Source organism: Ixodes scapularis, unplaced genomic scaffold (genome assembly GCF_016920785.2).
Source record: "Ixodes scapularis isolate PalLabHiFi unplaced genomic scaffold, ASM1692078v2 PGA_scaffold9__187_contigs__length_104089568, whole genome shotgun sequence".
Taxonomy (NCBI): Eukaryota; Metazoa; Arthropoda; class Arachnida; order Ixodida; family Ixodidae; genus Ixodes; species Ixodes scapularis.
This window is the reverse complement of record NW_024609884.1, coordinates 91,836,479-91,854,861: the sequence shown is the minus strand read 5'-3', so window position 1 is coordinate 91,854,861 and position 18,383 is coordinate 91,836,479. Positions and strand designations below refer to the sequence as shown.

At 42.7% G+C, this 18,383-nt stretch overlaps 1 protein-coding gene across 2 annotated transcripts in view; it reads left to right on the top strand.

Annotated features, from left to right (window-relative positions):
• LOC8041128 (solute carrier family 15 member 1) overlaps positions 1 to 18,383 on the top strand; it is a 340,827-nt gene that overhangs the window by 274,933 nt on the left and 47,511 nt on the right. For both annotated transcript variants that reach the window (XM_040218270.3, XM_029975228.3), the window contains 8 exons: positions 1,197 to 1,287; positions 1,395 to 1,472; positions 2,004 to 2,086; positions 3,938 to 4,012; positions 5,637 to 5,726; positions 10,262 to 10,306; positions 11,789 to 11,910; positions 13,584 to 13,665. In XM_040218270.3, coding sequence (XP_040074204.1) covers positions 1,197 to 1,287; positions 1,395 to 1,472; positions 2,004 to 2,086; positions 3,938 to 4,012; positions 5,637 to 5,726; positions 10,262 to 10,306; positions 11,789 to 11,910; positions 13,584 to 13,665 — 666 coding nt within the window. The remainder of the gene's footprint in view (positions 1 to 1,196; positions 1,288 to 1,394; positions 1,473 to 2,003; positions 2,087 to 3,937; positions 4,013 to 5,636; positions 5,727 to 10,261; positions 10,307 to 11,788; positions 11,911 to 13,583; positions 13,666 to 18,383) is intronic.

Here is an 18,383-nt window from a genome sequence, read left to right as displayed (position 1 = left end):
GTTCTCAGGTGGGAAAAATTATTTTATTAAAAAAAAAAAAAAGCAAATATATCCGACTTAGTTGCTTTAGATCTGATTTACTTAATTTAGATCAGATTCATCTGGTTGAGACAAATAATTCTTTATCACTAGATGCATTTTTAAATATGAGAGAGTGATAAATTCGTCTCATCATCGAAAAGAATGAGGATTCAATAATTGCCGTTAGATCATATTTGTAAAGTACATTTTAATTAAGAAACTTTGATGCGAGCGCCACCATACCAGAAGAAAAACACCATAACTCTTATAGCTAATAAAGGAAAACAGTAGTTGCATTTTTTGTGTGTGCTCTGATGTGCTTGCAATAGGACATTACTTTCATTGTTGTTGATGTTTTCTGTTTTCTTGCTGCTTTTTGATTTTTTTTTTTTTAGGGCATTATGTAATTGACGAACGAAGTGGACGGTGAAAAGAAAGTTCAACGCTCTGATTTGCTAGCACCGCTTTCTGTTCGTGTTCAACCTGCTATAACACTTTATCGCTCGATGATGTTTTGATTTAAACACAAAACAAATGCACATAGAAAGCATCAAATGATAGACGAACGTTAAATAAAATTATGTTTTGGGATTATATTTGAGAGAAAAATTTGATGTAAATCATCATAGTAAAAACTGTGTTATTTAAATCACGATTTAAATCATCTTGATTTGCACACGCCTTTCGATCTCCACACCTTGTATAGCTGATCAGTGGTTGGTATGGCGAGGGCATTGCGAGGCGGTATGCGTGCAGGCCTTTCGGAGGGTGTACTTATTTCTTGACGTTCTTGTAAGTCCGTACGAGAGTGAGGAATCAAATAAATGAGCGGTTGTCTGCGTAACATTCCATAATTCGCTAAAACCAAACGCTTTGTATTTGAAAGGCTGAGAAGAAAAAGACATCTTTCTGTTCTCAGGTTGCAGAAATAAACCGATGAGTGAGTCTGTGAGCTGCCGTGGGGGTATTATTGAAAGGAGACTTATTGCGTAGGTGAACTGATGCACGCCCATGCTCAAAAATACCCCAAAATACCCCCCCCCCCCCCCTTCAAAAAAAAAAAAAAAAAGACGAAGAGCAGAGTAGCTTTTGTCCGCTTTTCATTTTCCACCCGTGTCGGAGCGAGATCGACACATGAAAGTTTTCAACAGCATCTTACCGCTTTTATTTTGCAGGAAAAGCAACTGGAGCAGTTTTTTTCGTTATTCTACCTGTCCATCAATGCCGGAAGTTTGCTGTCAACGTTTATAACACCCATTCTTCGAGGTAATATTTGAGTTACTTCGTTGGACGAGGACACGATTACTGGGCGCCTCTATAAATGCGGCAGTTGTCCGGAGTGCCTACAAGCAGCCTTTTTTGTTTTATTTCAGTTCAGAAATGTATGGGGCAGATGTATTGCTTCCCGCTGGCCTACGGCGTTCCGGCAGCTTTGATGGTCGTTGCTCTCGGTGAGTACCTGCCCCGCTTTAAAGTACCGGCCATGCATTTATGAGCGGGCTCGCAAGTATGGCTTCTTGCTCAGGTTCGTCGGGCGGAACTCTCATATATCGAGCGTCTTGTTTTGTGTCGTATTTAAATTATACAGCTTCCATTCTAACATCTGTGCAGTGTACGATACACTTGTCACTTCAATTTACACGCTACCTCAAGACGACGCTTCTCCGAGTCGCTAAAATGGGCTGAGAGGGGAGGGGGGCATCGTGAAGTGCGACTGAACTGAACCAGTCAAGCTTCGGATTTTATTTTTAGATACCCAATCTTTTTGGTATCAAAATGAAATCAAATGCTTCGGTTGAAACAAAAGGCCTAACAAATCCGACGAAATGCTTCAATGAAACCAGATGCCACAACGTTGATCACACGACACGGGGGTTACGGTGGTTCGCTGTAGCTCGAAATGTCGTTCCCAAGACGGGAAAGAGGAATAAGGCGATCTCAGCAATCCCGATCAACGCATGGGTGCGTCCATTCCATTTCAGTTTTGTTCGTGATTGGAAAGCCCATGTACAAAATGGTCCCACCCGCTGGAAATGTGGTTGTACAAGTCATGGGATGCATATTCGTAAGTTAACTCACATTGACCTCGGTATGGACGCTTTATAGCATCTCTGCATGGGTGTCGCCATCTTGCATGACATGACCCTTTCGCCATGGCTGACCTCCACATTTTTTTTTTAAATTTGTTTTACATAGTATCAGTCCTATGTAGGAGTGTAACAGGTGTGGGTTAATAAATAATACATAAACACAACTATACAACACATCACCACTCAGCTATTACAACAATACCACAAACTACAAATATTTAGCGACCGTGACACAAGAAAAACAATCCTAGAAATACAGTGAGTCATCATTGTACATATAAATTCGAGCGCGAGTGGACATTCCCGTCTGTGGAGTGCGTTTTTGACGTACCCGCCACCCCCAGAGCTTTATTTTCGTGTTTATTTCCTGTGTACATTGAGTTACGTTGTGTTTATATATTCGTACATTTGATGCCCCAGGTAGCGATTTATTATTTTTTTAATTCATGTATTGTCTTTTTTATCCGTATTTATTGAATAGCATCAGACTGCGAATCAGTCGTTGACATAAGAATATTGCCAGAATAGTACGTTATTCTAAGCGGTCGTGTACCGACGCCTGGGCTATCAGCTTCTGTATTGAAAAAGTGGAATGATCTTAAGGCGCAATGTTGGCCCAAATTCTTCACATTTCGCTAAAATGTACAAGAATGCAGCAGAGTAAGCGCGTTGGCGGAAATATCACATCACTGTAATATGTGCGAATCATATGAGAGCGGGCGGTCGTCAAATGTTTGTGATAAGGCAGTGCGTACGCTCTACGGCAATGTTTACAAATCTAAGATTTGTCGGATTTGCTTGCACGATCTAACCTAACGTGACAAATATTCGTGTCACTGATAAGATAAGGAGGGAAGGGAGGTCTTTCAATTGTCCTGCATGCCTTCACAGCGATACCTTCGCTAACACTCGCGTCTCGTGAGCTTCGAACATGAACGAGTGGTCAAAGCACGACGGGAGGCAACAAACCTTGTGCTGGAAGCCGGATATCCGAAAGAGACGCCCTGTCGTTTTCATCCTGTCAGTGATTACTATAATCACTGACAGAATTCACACTGGATGTCGTCAGTTCCCGTGACTTTTACAAGTGCCAGAAATCGTTTTGCTTGAGCAAGAAAATGTCATGCAACTTTAGGAGGTACATCCTCTTATTTTTATACACTATGTATAAAAATAAGAGGATGTACCTCCTAAAGTTGCATGACATTTTCTTGCGCAAGCAAAACGATTTCTGGCGCTTGTAAAAGTCACGGGAACTGACGACATCCAGTGTGAAGTGCGTAAATTAACATGCCTTTCGTAGTTAATGACGCCCCTGGACTATCGCACTATCGGTGATTTGATGGTACAGCCATCGAAGTGTCAAAGGAACCATTCTCGACAACGCGTTGTTCGTGCTTCATTTAATTAGAGTCGGAGCATTGAAACTGCAATTAAATATAGACAGTCCTCCATAGGCACCAGTGTGCCATGTTTAGTGCACGCAGCGTGGTGCCTGACGTTAATGTCGCCACCGCAGTTTTTGCAAGCTACCACTGAACGTGTTTTCGCGCTGGACGTGTTTTACGCGTCTCATTGTGATCGACCATCGCACGGTAGCGGCCGCAAACGACGGCTCCTGGAGGCTGGAAGAGCAGGCGCCGTCAAATTTGGAGGTCAGCAATGGCGGCTCGAAGGGCCCGCCGACTGGTGGCGACTCAGGTAGCTCATGCAAGAAGAACGTCTGTACTCTGATTGATTACTGACCTATGTTTCTCGCGCTACGGCGGACCCTGCAAAGTCGGCTTCTTCCTTCTCTCTTTTTTTTTTTTGTTTTGTTTCCGCAGCATGCCGTATCTGTACGGTTCAAATCCAAAGAGAAGAAGGCCCACTGGTTGGACTACTCTGAAGACAAATACGACGTGAGTTATAAGCAGTCTTTTCTTTATTTATGTATAGTTCTGCATCAGCCGACTTTTGCGTTTCGACGGCCGTTTGTCGTGATTAATTTATCTCTCTATATTTCACCTAGCTCCATTTCCGTCAGTACAGGGGACGCGGGTCGACAGTTGCGTGAAGTGCACACAATGCCCGCTAATGAACTAAACACTTTAGAAGCTCATTACGATTTTTAAACGTCGCATATAAGCGTATATATATATATATATATAAATATAAATAAAATAAAAACACAAACAAGAGAGTGAAAGTATGTTAATCATTCTGATAATGTCCGGAGACAATGTGCCGCGTGTTTGGAGCTGCCCTGGGTGTTTATGTGCGAGCCTTTCTAAGCTCGGAAGACACGCTGCACATAACGTGTCTTCCGACCTTATTCGTAGGATTAAGATTAATTTAAATTTATTCTGGTGCCGTGGGGACGGTGTCTTCATCTCTCTTTGAAAGTCGAGATCTCAATTTATTCCGACTGACCTACGAGGAGCTGCCGTTTGTACCCTTCGTAGGTCAGCCGCGAACGTCACTTGAACACGTATAATAAAGCTATGGGGCCACGTGCAATGACGTCAAGGGACCACATGAAATGACGTCACGTGATACCTCTGCGTCACGTAGCTATAGCCTACGCGATACTGTAGCGTGTAGTGGTTACACAATCACGCAACCTATTGTGATTACGTCCTCACGTAACCTATAGTGATTACGTGATCACTTGATAACTCCTACCAGTGGGGCGTCCAAGTTTTTGTGGCACGCGAACAGATTGCTTAAAAACTGCTGCGCTAGCATAGGGGCTATGGAATGAAATTACTGAGAGAGAGGTCGTTAGTTTGATTCCCGCCAACAGACAGTCTTTTTTAAAGAGGACTGCCCGTGATATTATAATCTCTGACATGGCAACCCTGGAGCCGTGGTGAAGAACGGACGTAGGACAGACACAAAACTCCAAACGCAGCTGTGCTTGGAGTTTTGTGTCTGTCCTAGGTCCCTACTTTTTTCCGGCTCCAGGGTTACCATGTCAGTATTGAACCAGCTCGCCTGCACCGTTGCTTTAGTATTATAATTTCTTTACATAGATTCGTGACACTCGCTTAGAAATGAGCACTAAAATAACACGCCCTTTGTTAAAAGAAGATGGCGCTCTGGTGAGCAACGTCTTGTGAAATTACTTGCTTCGTTCGCGAGAAGTTGTTAATCAGGAAGGAAATGTTCATTTAAAAGCAAGGTAATAATTTGTGCTAGTTGGTACATAACAGTGAAATAGTAAAACAGCGCATTTAAAAAAAAGACAAAGGGATGAGATGGACACAAACGAGACTGTCAGTAACAGGGTATTGCCATGAAGCGTTGTTCAGAGTGCGCGGTCACCTCATTTCAACTCCGCTATCCGCATGAGAAGGGGACTAACAATAACAACAGAGAGACTTGAAAACACGGTGTTGTCTCTCTTTTTTGTTCCATGAGCCCATTCTTGTGCCGATTAAGGATTTCGATCTGATATTTCTTACTGCTCCTTCTTCAAGTTTGCTGCGGTGGGAGACGGCCTCTGCATGTAACCGGTTAATGGATCTTTTTTTATTTTTACAGAAATCGCTGATTTCAGACATTAAGGATCTACTTCATGTCCTCGTTTTATACGTACCGCTTCCTATCTTCTGGGCTCTGTTCGACCAACAGGTGCGTATTCTAACCAGGTTTGGTGTTGTTTTGCTTGTATGTCTTGCGGAACTAAAATGAATTCTTTGAGTTTTTAATTTGTGCTTCATCTCGAGAGTTGTGCATTGGTTTCTGAGAGGTATGAGCGCGGGGGCAAACCTTCTTTGAAGCTGCTTTCCGTGTTCGAGTTTTCGCATAGACCAAGCATTTGGCACAGTTCTGCTCTCGCGCCTGAAACTTTCACAACGCTTTACAGAACTTATAAGACGGAGTGTATCGGGGTGTTTAAAACATTTAGTATAAGGTGTTCCACTTAAAGTGCACCAATCTTAACATAATAAAATAACCCAGCGCTCCACGCCAGCTAAAAAGACCTTATGACGTAGAACACCTCTAGCAAAAGTGCCAGCCCGTTTCATATTAAGCCTAAATCAATATATAGGGTGGTCCAAGTCACCAGGCTCGATCTAAAATGGACCGTAAAAATCGACGCCTGCACGTAGCCATCTAAACGTTTCGTCAAAAATGTATTTCACAGGTCTTTTTTTTTTTTTTTTTTTGTAAATTTACAAAGCGTAGTTCTCTTTCTGTAAAAAATAAGGCCAAGAAACTTGCCAGAGTCTACGGCGGGCAGCGACGCAGACGACAGGGGTTCAGTAGCGGGGTATGTTTCGCGTTCGTATTGAGAGATGGGGTCGGGAGCAGCGTCCGAAGGTGCAGCCGGCCAGCGAAGGAAAGCAGACGACACGCAGACGAAATACGTTGGCAGCAAAAGCGCCGCCGTTACGCAGACGCGTTTTTTTTTTTTACTTTAATTTTTGCTTTTATTGTCCGCATTTATTTTTTATCCGAAGGTACATTTCAAAAAGATTATGTTCATTTTAATAAACCACGGTGGTCGCGATCCGTCGCGACAAGGAGGTAGCGCTATCCACCAATACGAACGCCAAACACACCCCGCTACTGAACCCCTGTCGTCTGAGTCGCTGCCCGCCGACGGCGTAGACCCTGGCAAGTTTCTTGGCCTTATTTTTTACAGATAAAGAACTACGCGTTGTAATTTTACAAGGAAAAACAGACCTGTGAAATTACACCTTTGCCGAAAAGTTTAGATTGCTACGTGCAGGCGTCGATTTTTACGGTCCAATTTAGATCGACCCTGCACTCTAAAAAAAATATGTGCGTCTACTTTCCCGCGCAACACTCGGAGAACCAATCAGCGCGACTTACAGAGGCAGCTCAGTGAATGACGATGCCGAAACATATGTTTAGACAAGGGTGTAAGATAGACATGTGGGGAAACGGCCCATAGAAGCCTACCGCAGCGCCGTGACCGGATTGTTTACTCGTCTGCTGGCGGGTACCCCCGATTTGCGACAGATGGCGCTGCGGCGAGAGGAAAAAAATTGGAATCGGATTTGCATGGAACTCTATGGGAGAGTACGCAAAATAAACCGAAAGCACGACAGTTGAAAATCCACGAGAAATCATTTCCGTCAGTTTAGCCGGTCGCCACCGGTCGCCCACCCGGAGTGAGAGTTCGCGGTGCTCCACATAGATGGCGCCACAGAAGAAGAGAAAACCGAGGGGGACACAGTCCGGTCGCTCATTTGGCCTTCGTTTCCCCACCTGTCTATGTTACACCCTGGTTTAGGCCAAAAAACGCAGAGAGAGTTGTTACATTAAGCAATGCAAGCGTGACGTTTTGCATTGCTTAATGTCACTACTTAGAGTGCGGTTTTTTGGTCTAAACATATGTTTCGGCATCGTCATTGGTTGAGCTGCCTCCGTAAGTTGCGCTGATTGGCTCTCCGAGAGTTGTGCGTGAAAGCAGACGCACATACTTTTTTTTAGAGTGTGGTGACTTGGACAACCCTATGTAATTAAAAATGATTAGTACATACTGGAGGTCCACTGGCAAACCCAGCATCGATATTTTTTTATTGTTGTAATGACTGAACCATAAAAATATATACATTTTGGGGTTGTGAGTGGCCCTTTAAAAACCCAGCTAATTAAATATCACGTTCAGGCTTTGTGATTCCTTGTTTGGCATTGTTGTCGACTCCTGCCACAACCCATTCTCATTGGCTCTGGGGCGATAATAAGTTGCTCGGGGCTCACCAACCCCTGCGTTTCTTAGGCTGTTGGAGACAAGGTGCTAGTAAGCAGTTTTCTTTTTAAAGCTTGGTGCACTTTAATTTAGACGCCCTGCGTATTGGTGGATTCTTCGTGTTCGAATATGGATTTGGTTACACGCACTAAATTAAGCAAGCAAACTCGGCGATTATGCGTGTAATGATGTGGAATTTTCTTCAAACTTGGGTCATCTCGTGAAATTTTGTGCCTATACTAATCTTCTGCTACATGCGACGTTCTTTCTCAAGCCGCAGTCGGTATACGTTCCAATGTTGGACAAGAGACTGGGCGAAAGTATATAGAGTATTCATAAAGTATTTAGAGCCCTACTCAGGTTACTTCTCTGCTAAATATCTTGAGTAGAACACAACTACTTAAAAATGTAAACATACTTTTGAAGATGCTTCCAAATTGCGTAATCTGTTTTGAGTTCAGGAACATCATAATGATGTACTGTAAACGACTTAATTTTCGCGAGGACCTAATTTTCGCGCATTTCGCGAATCACCTACGATTCGCGAAAAATAGGTCCCGCGAAAAATTCCTCTAATATGTAAACATATTGGAATCTGTATTGGAACCCCACCGCTTCGCGAAAAGTAGAACCCGCGAATTATTCCAAAACTTAAACTTTGACCTAAATCGCGAAATATTGAACCCGCGATAAATAAGTCGTTTGCAGTATTTGCTATCAACAGAAGCAGACAAAACAGAATTGTATTTTATTCTATGCAGTTCCAGTACAAAGGGTAACATCTCTGGTGAGTGTTACAAGATACTATATATAAGACAATGAAAATCACATCTTTGGTGGATTTATGATGCACATCTTGAGCGCGTCGCTTTACTTAGCGCAGCTAGTGTTCACGTTCACGCAGTGGAATAGGTAGGTTACCCAAACGCGGCAGACGATAGGAGGAAACTTATAAAAGTAAAGCACAAGGGGACTCGGAGAAGCGGTCGTCCCTTTCTTTATTTTTTCCCGATACTAAGCTTTACAAGCTCGTTCTGAAGGGCGCACAACATTAGAAGGACTCTGCATATTGAGAACTCATCCTGGTTGTAGCTTGTTTTCTGTCTTGTTCTTCTATCCTAATGAAATGTTCGGATATCACCGTTCCCCACAGACAATGTTCAGGGGAGTGCCAGACTGATGAAAGAAAGAGCCAGTTTTTTTTCCGTAGCAAAATCAAACATAAAAAAGCAAAAACAAACAAACAAAAAAAAAAACATTGTGTATTGTTTTGGCGTTTTTTCCAAATTTCTTTCTGTTTGTTGCGTTGACTTTTTGAGTCTGCATATATGGTCCTGGTTTATTTTCTGTCTTGTGTTCCGTCCTTTCCCCTTCAGGTTTGCAATCGGTTCAACATTGCACTGGGGTGTGCCCCTTCCTATTTTGGTCAAATATTTCTGGGACAAGTTGTTTTTCTAAAGATTGAAAGATGTACTTGCGATAATGAGTACAAGATACTAAGAAATGTTTTTAAGATACAGTAGCAAATACTCTCAATCTGATGTATTTGCAGGATACTAAATTACTACCTAAAGCAATTGAAATAAAGTATCTAAAGTAGGATATTGGAGCTAGGCACAAGTCTGTTACGTTCTCAGATTCTCCAGGAGTTGCGTTTTCAAGTTTATTAACTACAGCTGTACAATTTACATATTGTAAAAGCTTTTATTTACTTTACGGCATATGAAAAAGGTGTACAAGAAATACCATACTGTTTGCTTCTGTACGACTGAAATAAATTAAAAAAAAGGACACTTAGAATAAAGAAATGATTCCTTCGGGATAACGTTATTCAATGCGGTGGACGGCAGGAAATGAATTTAAAGTGATGGTGAACGAATGAATTACATAGTATCTCGTATTTAATTTCATGTGGCATATTGAAATTGGCGGGAAATACGTGGAAGCCACTCGCCTCAAAGGTTATCTTTGCCTCCTTTTTAACCGTTTGAAATCTGGAGCGTCATACTTTACCAAAAAGCAGTTAAGAGCCATTTGCTGCAATCTACAGATTCGCGAATGAGGAGGCTCATCACATGTCAAGAGCTGTTGCTCTATGTAACGCTAAGCATGGCGTTTCACGATACTCAGTGCCACGGTGCAGACTATTTTTTAGGTCTAAATATATGTCATGATACGCTCAGCTCTTTCCGTGAGGTACAGTGATTGGCTCTCACAACTGGTTTGCGGGGAAACTAGACACTCCAGATTCTTTAGAGAGTTCTGTCGCAAACCCCTATGATTGGCTCTCCCGTTCCGAACTCGGGGGTGGCGTAAACGCGAGTACATTCGGCAAGCATGCCACACCAGTGACATAATAATTAGCTGGTTATCGCCAATTTCTTGGATTTAATCGGTTTTGATAGAGTGTTCTGATATCTATTGAACTACTGTTTACCTACAGGGATCCCAGTGGACACTCCAGGCAAACAAAATGGATGGAGAATTTGTGAGTAACATTTTCGACTTTGGGAGTCCTATAATTTTTAGTTTTTTAGGTTACCTGCGAAAAAGAGTTTGATTAGTTATTAAATTTTTTTGTAGCACCAATCAGTGTTTTCTTTGTGTTGATTAACGCGGTAAACATTGCCAATATTTGTATATTTGCAATATTAGTATAACCTGTGCAATGCCAAGATTGGTCGATAAGCTTGCATTCGGACGTTTTAGAGAGTTTTGCGAGAAGTCTCCTGTCCATCGAACTGGTGCTGTACCGATTTCTTGGATTGGTGTGGAACGTCTGAGTTCTTCACTTATTTTTACTTTCACAGTGCTGAGTGGGGATTTATTATTATTATTGTTTGCTTAAAAGGTGGAACTAAACATCACGCGGTATTATTAAGTTAGCCCTAGTCGGATGTGTTGAGTGCGAACGCGGAATCAACATAGCGGTACGAGTCGCACGTCGAGGCAGCATGGAACCTATGGAACCGGCAACATGCACTGGTCTCGCCACATTGCGTTCAGAACAAGCGACGCGAGCGTTCCAAAAATAGCCGCGAACAATGCCGTGACAGGTTTACTGTAATATTTTAGACTAAATAGTTTGCTTAACCGTGCGAAGTTGCAGGAATATTGCTCTGTCACGGACAGTGATTAAATGACACTACACCCGCCAATTGCGAAGAAGCAATTTGAGACGTCTTTCATCAATTGTTTGTTCCTTTTACTTCAAACTTTTTTTTTTTTTTTATGGAGTCCAAGAAGACAATTGCAATGTTGCCCAAAAATGGGAAAGTACTAGATAGGATTTTAACTATTTGTGTCGTCTTTCACCAATAATTTATTTTACCACAGTGAGGACAAGCCGTTTGCAAGTTCTCAAAAATTAAATAGGTGGCCACGTTTACAATGCATAAGCGTTTCTGTATCCTAACACTCTTGAAAATGCCCGCGCTTCTTCCCCGCAGATAACTTTGACAGCCAACCACTTCAATAAACGAAGTGAGCGTGGCGAATGACGAGATTTAAAATGTGTCTATATTTTTTATAGACTTAAAAACAGTCTGCGCTGTGCCAGTGAGCATGGCGTGAGTACGCGAAGCTGCTTCTGTATCACATCCGGCAGTCTCGATGTTTACCCCTTGGGGCTTCGCCACTCACTGAGCTCTCTGCCCGAGTGCTCTGCGTCAAAGAAGAAACACGGGCATTTCTAAAAAGGAAATGTGAACGCCGTAGTGGTTCACGACGCGAATATGAATGTGGGCACGTCATCTCAAGAGGTGTCGTAGAGTCACCGAGATCTTTAAGAAAGGCAGGGCGTGGCTGATTACCTTTCTTGCTCTCCGATTAGTTCTTGGGCGTTCTGATTGGCTGATGCGGCAATCTCATTGGCTGCTTAGCGATAATTAGATGTCATCTCCGCGTTTCTCAAGCTGTCAGTGAGTGTAGTAGCGTTCGATCTCTAATACATACGTTTTTGTTGTCACAGTTTGGTTTGCAAGTTCTACCAGACCAGATGCAAGTCGTCAATCCGTTCCTCATCCTGATTCTTGTGCCCTTCTTCGCCTACATAGTCTACCCCCTATTTGCACGCTGTAACCTTCTCAACAAGTAAGTAACGCACTTGCTCATGCACACTCTCCTACGAGACAGGCGAGTAGAGTTTGCAGAGTTTTAGTTTCTCTAAACTTTGCACGTGTTTGAGTATTTTATATTTTGAAATGATGCACCGGATTTTTTTCTTCTGATGCACACGTCAAGCGAATTTCTGTGACGTACACTTCGCCAATGTTGGCTAGCAGCACAGATGTTTTTTTTTCTTTTTTTCATTTATCTTTTTGCTAAATAATTCATTGTAAAGCAAAAAATAAAACACAAATACTGAAGTGTGCCATATAAGTAGTGTTCCATGTTTTCCGATTAGTCCGATAAAATCCGAAAAACACTCCCCGGTAAAATTTTCGAGAATTTTAATTTGCCCGAAAAACTTTGAATTTCAATGTCGCGATGGCAAAATAAAAAGCCACCAAAGGCGGTATTTTACGAATAAATTTTGTTAGAGCGCAGTGTTAGCGGTCTTGGGAAAAGACCAATCCAGCTTTTATTTTGTTTTACTTTTCACTGTTAAAAAAAGGAGTTTCCCGTTTATTTCATCAAGGTTCGTTCATTACAATTGCCCAATCTATTTCTGAACCACAACAAAAGCAACTGTTCCTGTTTTCAGTTTTAAGCATATTACTTTTGTTTTTATAGAGAGGAAGGGGTTGTGTTTTTATAACAGTGAATGATGTGAACATCTAGATTTCAGAGGATGGGTGGGAAGCTGAAGGTTTTATGCAACCAATGGCTTAGTTATTTCAAATTACCGACGTTTATTGAATAACACTTCTTTTCGAGATTTGTGTGTGACAGTTAATAGCGCCAATTGCAAGGGCGCCAATGCAGCATGTAGCTACAGAAATATCTTTCGATACGGCTAATTTTCTTTGTGAATTTAGGGTACGTTTTTGCACAGACATAATTTATTTTTATTAAAAAAAAAAAAAAAACATAGGGTAAAACAAATTTCCAATTTCGGAGAAATAATAATTTCACAAAAATATACTCCGATACACTCCGAATTTGCAACGAAAAATAAACTCTGAAAAACACCCTCTGAATTTTAGAAAAAAATAAACTCCGAAAACGCGGAATCCTACATATAAGTTATATCCAAGTGCCGCATTTTTTTTCAGCCGAAAGTTATTTAAACTATTACATTAAACTGGTAGCTTTTAAAAGCATTAAAAAGAACCCGTCATATTTACCCATACTTTGTCTAGAGAGATGAAGCCGATCTCTTGGGTTTTGCATGCTGTATATTGCTCAGAATTTATCCACAGCTCTCACTTACAGAAGCTACTTCATTTACGCCATGGGAAAAATAACCTACAAACATGTATTTGCCATAAATCTGTGCAGTGAAAACGCTTCGAAACTAGTTATATTATTTATGTGTTATTTTCGAATTTGGCCCAATCAACCTCAACATTTATTGCTACGACAGCAACCCGATGACGGACCGGCGCTCTTTTTGGTGGATTTGCAATTATTCTAGAAATTTGAAGCTTAGATAACAAAATCGTACTCGTCCTTTGATTTTGGCAAACTCTGAGACACTTTGTTTGAGGAAAAGATCCCACAAATAGAACCCATCTTTGTGGCGCCGCGAGTAACTGCGAAGGCGAGTGGCCGTCTAAAATGCTACAGCGACAGCGTTCACATGTTGGTCTTGTGCTTTGCAGACCTCTTCAGAAGATCACAATAGGAGGTCTGGCAGCGGCTGCAGCATTCGGAGCTGCTGGATGTTTGGATCTTGTCTTGGAGGTGAGAAAAGGAGTGCCCTATTCAGTCTTCACTTCTTCGTCCCACTTATCTAGAGAAAAGTTAAATACTATGCTGCACCGATGTTTAGGCAGCCGGATGTCAGTCTGTCCTGAAATGGCCTTTTAGGTCTCTTCTGCATATACCGTTTTTTTTTTTAGCCTCGCACCCAGCCACGTTTTCCCTCTATCCGGTATGCGTTCCGAACAAAAAGCAAGAAATTACAACCCGGAACGAGTAAAAAGTGTAGAAGGGTCATAACCAGTGTTGTACACGTTCCTCAAAAAAAGGAACGAAAGCTCGTTCCTCGTTCCTTCTGATTTTTGGAACGCGTTCCCGTTACAAGTTCCATATGTGAAAAAGGAACTCGTTCCCGTTACAGTTAAAAAAATGGAACGCATCGTTACATATACGTTACATTTGTATATTTTGCTAATTACCATATTTAGTTAAATCAAGCAGAGTTTTTTGTATTTTTTTATCTATACCATAAATAGTCAACACACGAGTTTGCATGTCGTGATGGAAAGGCTCCAGGAGTAGAAAACACGCGGAAGTAGGGTTTCATTTGTTGATATATTCATGTTAAAAATCTCAGCTATTAACCGTGTCCATGTTTGTAGTGTACAATTCAGACGAGCCAAATGTACTTTTACCAAAGATAGCACGAGCGTTTTACAACAACCTCACACGCTTCAATTTAACAGAGTCCCGTGTTAGAACTTAACAACAGTTGCTTCTCGATGTTGCTGTCCACAAGACGAGCAAGTAAAGGAGAGGGTAGGACTTTTGGAAAGTCAGTCTTGAAAGCTACAAATACTTCGTTGTGAAGGTTGGATTTGTTGTTCAGATTGAAGGTGGGGGACAATAGAAGGAATAAAGATTATTCTTTGTGTATCTTTTAAGTGAATAGTGTTCGGGATACAAGCGTGTGTCCGATATCTGGCAATTTGTGATCTTGTTGTAATTGTAGGTCTCGTTATTGAAGTTAAAAATTGCTGTAGTCGGAATAAGATTTCTGGGTGTATGAGGATTCGTGGAACCAAAGAAAGTAGCTGAGTTTCAAACAACCCTCTTTCTTTGTCTTTTCCTACGACTAAAAGTTCTGCTTTCTGTACCGTAGTTTCGGGCATTAAAAAAAAAAATCAATGCCCACCAGCTCTCCTGCACCCGTAACTGTTAGCAAGCGAGGACCAGAGCCGTAAATGTAGAGAGTTTGGCCATTCGTTGGCAAGTATAGGAGACAAATGAGGAGGCGCCGTTGGCCGAAAGCGGGCTGGGCGTGTTCCAGGGCGTCTTCAGAAATTCAAATGTGACCAACCAGAAGCCTGAAATATTACCCTGGCGGTGGTCGCGAGAAACAAACCTGATAACTGCATTGGAGTAACTCTCGATGGCTGAAAATATGGTACACGTGATGTTTTAATCACGTTAATCCAAAATGATGGTGGAAGAGTGCGACTAGCGGAACGATCGACATGATTCTTACGCCAAGCGCCGAGGGCCGGGAATCTGCCGTCCGAACGGTCACAGTCTGTCTGCGCAAAACAGAGGTTGCGCGGCGCGTTCGTTTCTTACATCTTTCTGCATGATCATGATCAAAACAACACGTGCACCTTATTTTCAGCCGCGAAGAGTTACTACACTTCACTCTTACGCGCTTATTAAAACCATATACGAACATAGACTTTGATCAGAACTGTTTGCCGTCACCACCGCTAGGGGATTCTTTTCGGCTTCTGGTTGGTCAAGAGAGCATGCCAAGCCCTCTTTCCGACTCTGCCGCACGCCCCGACTCTGCCCGCGCCTCCCATTGACCGAACTCTCTACATATACGGCTCTGGCGAGGACCACACAAAATAATCCATAAGATTGGTAGCCAAAAAGTTAAAGAGATCCTGCACTTCGTAAATATAATGTTTTTGTACTTTCATACTTTCCCTGTTAGAAACAAAATAAAAATTACCCCACTGGACGAAAAAAGGAACGCCGTTACTCTTTCCGTTCCAGTAAAAATGTAACGCGTTCCCGTTCCAGTTCCAGTGATGGAAAATGGAACGGCGGCGTTCCTTCGTTCCCCCTAAAAGGAACGCGTTCCAGGAACGCCGTTTCTTGGAACGCCGTTCCGTACAACACTGGTCATAACAAGAACGACTGAGGGTTGCGATTAAAATGGTAACACGTTCTACTGTCGAGCGAGAAGAAGGCGATATTTTCACGCATACCGGAAGTTCCAGAATTGAAGATGGCGGCGCCCACGTAGAAAAGGTGTATAGTGCCCATTGCAGTGAGATCTGGGATCATAATGTGTATCGCTCATCGGTGGTTGCATGAGCGCGCGCCGGTACAGCGGCCGTCCGTAATAGGAGCGTCAGTGGGATTGAACTCAATAGGAAGCTTTCGTAGACCGCGTTTCCCCCTCCGCTAAGCCCTCCGCACCGAAAAAGCTGGTACTGCGCCTGCGCGCCGATGGCCTTGACTGTAGAGTTTCAGGTATCATAGCGGTTTATGGAGAGCGTTGCGGGAAAGCGGAAACGATCTACGGAAACTCTCTGATATCTGAGAATGTAGCGAGAACTTTCCTTCCACGTGCAGCCTTGCTACCACGCACACTGGCAAGGTTTTCTCGCATATCCATATTATTCTTTTTTGTATTTTTTTTGTATTTCGAAGGGATTTAGAAAGGCGGTAGCTCCATTGGCTTTTCTCCTTATGTTTTCTCCTGAACACATATAATTGCGTAACAGCACTTGAAAAGGTGTGTGACTTGACTTCCCTGCAAAACACATGACAACGAACCTGGGTGAACAGTACTAGGGACTCGGCGAATGATGAAAATCAGCATACGATTAGATGTTAAAAGTTCTTGCAGGGACTAGGAGCAAGTGAAACGTCCGCATATAGCCTTTTTTGGGGTCCAATCGTGATCTGAGCTTTGTTGTTCGCTTGGATCATTCTTTGGTTCGCCGTCATTGACTGTCTCCGTGTTCTGTAGCAACGTCAACTCTGACAGCTTTTTAGATTGAGGATCAATGTCTTCAAGCTTGGAAGGTATGTTGTCATTTAGTATAATAACATGAACGTTTTTTTTTTTTGGCTATTGAAAGACGTAATAAGAGCCTATTTACACGACGAATTTATCCACAGAAAAATATCTGTGGATCAGAAAAACATCCGCATCACGTGACTTTTCCGTCATGACGGACAAGTCGGATCTGATGCGTTAATTTGCAGGATAACTGTGAACCACGAAGCGAGGGTTTCGAGTATCAATGGGTGCTGCTTTCGCTGCACGTTATACCAACCAGAATGAGCACCTCTCGAGGCTGTGCTCTCGTGCATGTGGCTTCCGTTGTGCTCCAAGTTAAAAGGTAAAAAAATGGAAATCCGTCACGCAGTGTACGTCATGCTCGATTCGAATCCCACTGGCGTCTAGTCAACCTGGCTTGAAGAGGGCAAAGACAAAACAGATATTAGCACTAGCTTGATCATGCTTACAAAAACTGTGGAGCACAGAATGTGTTATGAACGAACTGGGCAAATCCTTGTGCGCGTGTGTCACGTAATGTCATCAAGTCTCGTGACTCTGAGGTCACGTGATGTCACGGTGTCCCATCGAATCATGACGTCACGTGATGTCATGGTGTGAAGTGATTTCATGATGTCCCGTGATGTCATCATGGCACCCACATCAAATCAAAGTCAAATCAAAGTTTATTTAACATCACAAAGAACAAGGAACTAAAATATCATGTCTGGAGCTCAGACAAAAAGCCGCAAGGGTGCGGCTTGACTGGGTTTGAGCCCCCTCTACATATGCATAGCCCCATTGCAATGTAAATTACAGGCAAAAAGGTGTCACCGATAACTAAGGATGCCACGGTGACGTTATAACGCCGTCATTATCACCTCACAATTCCATTAAAACATCACCCTGACGTCATGCGGACGTCTTCATGACATCACTGCGACTTAGCGGTGACGTTATAATGACGTCATAGTGTCTCCTGACGTCACAGTCGTTCGGGACGGTTCTTTGTGACGGGCCTTCATGGCGGGTCTTCGTGATAGTTTTCTCATCGTATTCAATTGATAAATCACAATCTGCGTTAAAACCTCAGCGATGAAGCCGCGTTTTTTTTAAATTTCACTCGTTGTAATTTTTTTACGGCAGTGGTGATCTAGCACGGCCAGCGCCGTAACAACATAAAATACCGGAGCGCTTCAATCTAACACTTCTTGTGCAGCGGATCGCGAACGCATACGCAAGCAGTTCTAGCCCCATCTAGCTGTGCTCACGCAAACTGTTCCAAACAAACAAAGGCCGGTATCAGTCAGGCAATCCGATGCCGCGAATCCTGTTGCTACACAGATGTTGCGAATCTCTTTCCGGATGCCGGCTGTGAACGTGATTGATCATTTTTGCACCGACTTACAGCGGTGGTAGTTAGTGGGATACTTCGCCGTTTCGCGCCGTCGACCGCGTTCCATATTGACGCGAGCGATTTTCGGAACTCCACCAATATATGACACGGGCCGCTGATAACAATATAACTTGCAAGCAAGATAACATGCATGGTCAGCAAAACAGTCCTCGCCGAGCAATCTGGCAGTGCACTCGAATAGGTACCCGGAATTATCACAAGCGACATTTATCGGGAGATACGTAGATAAAACTGCCTTAGATTTTTACGATGCATTCTGTATCAGAAAGCAAATGG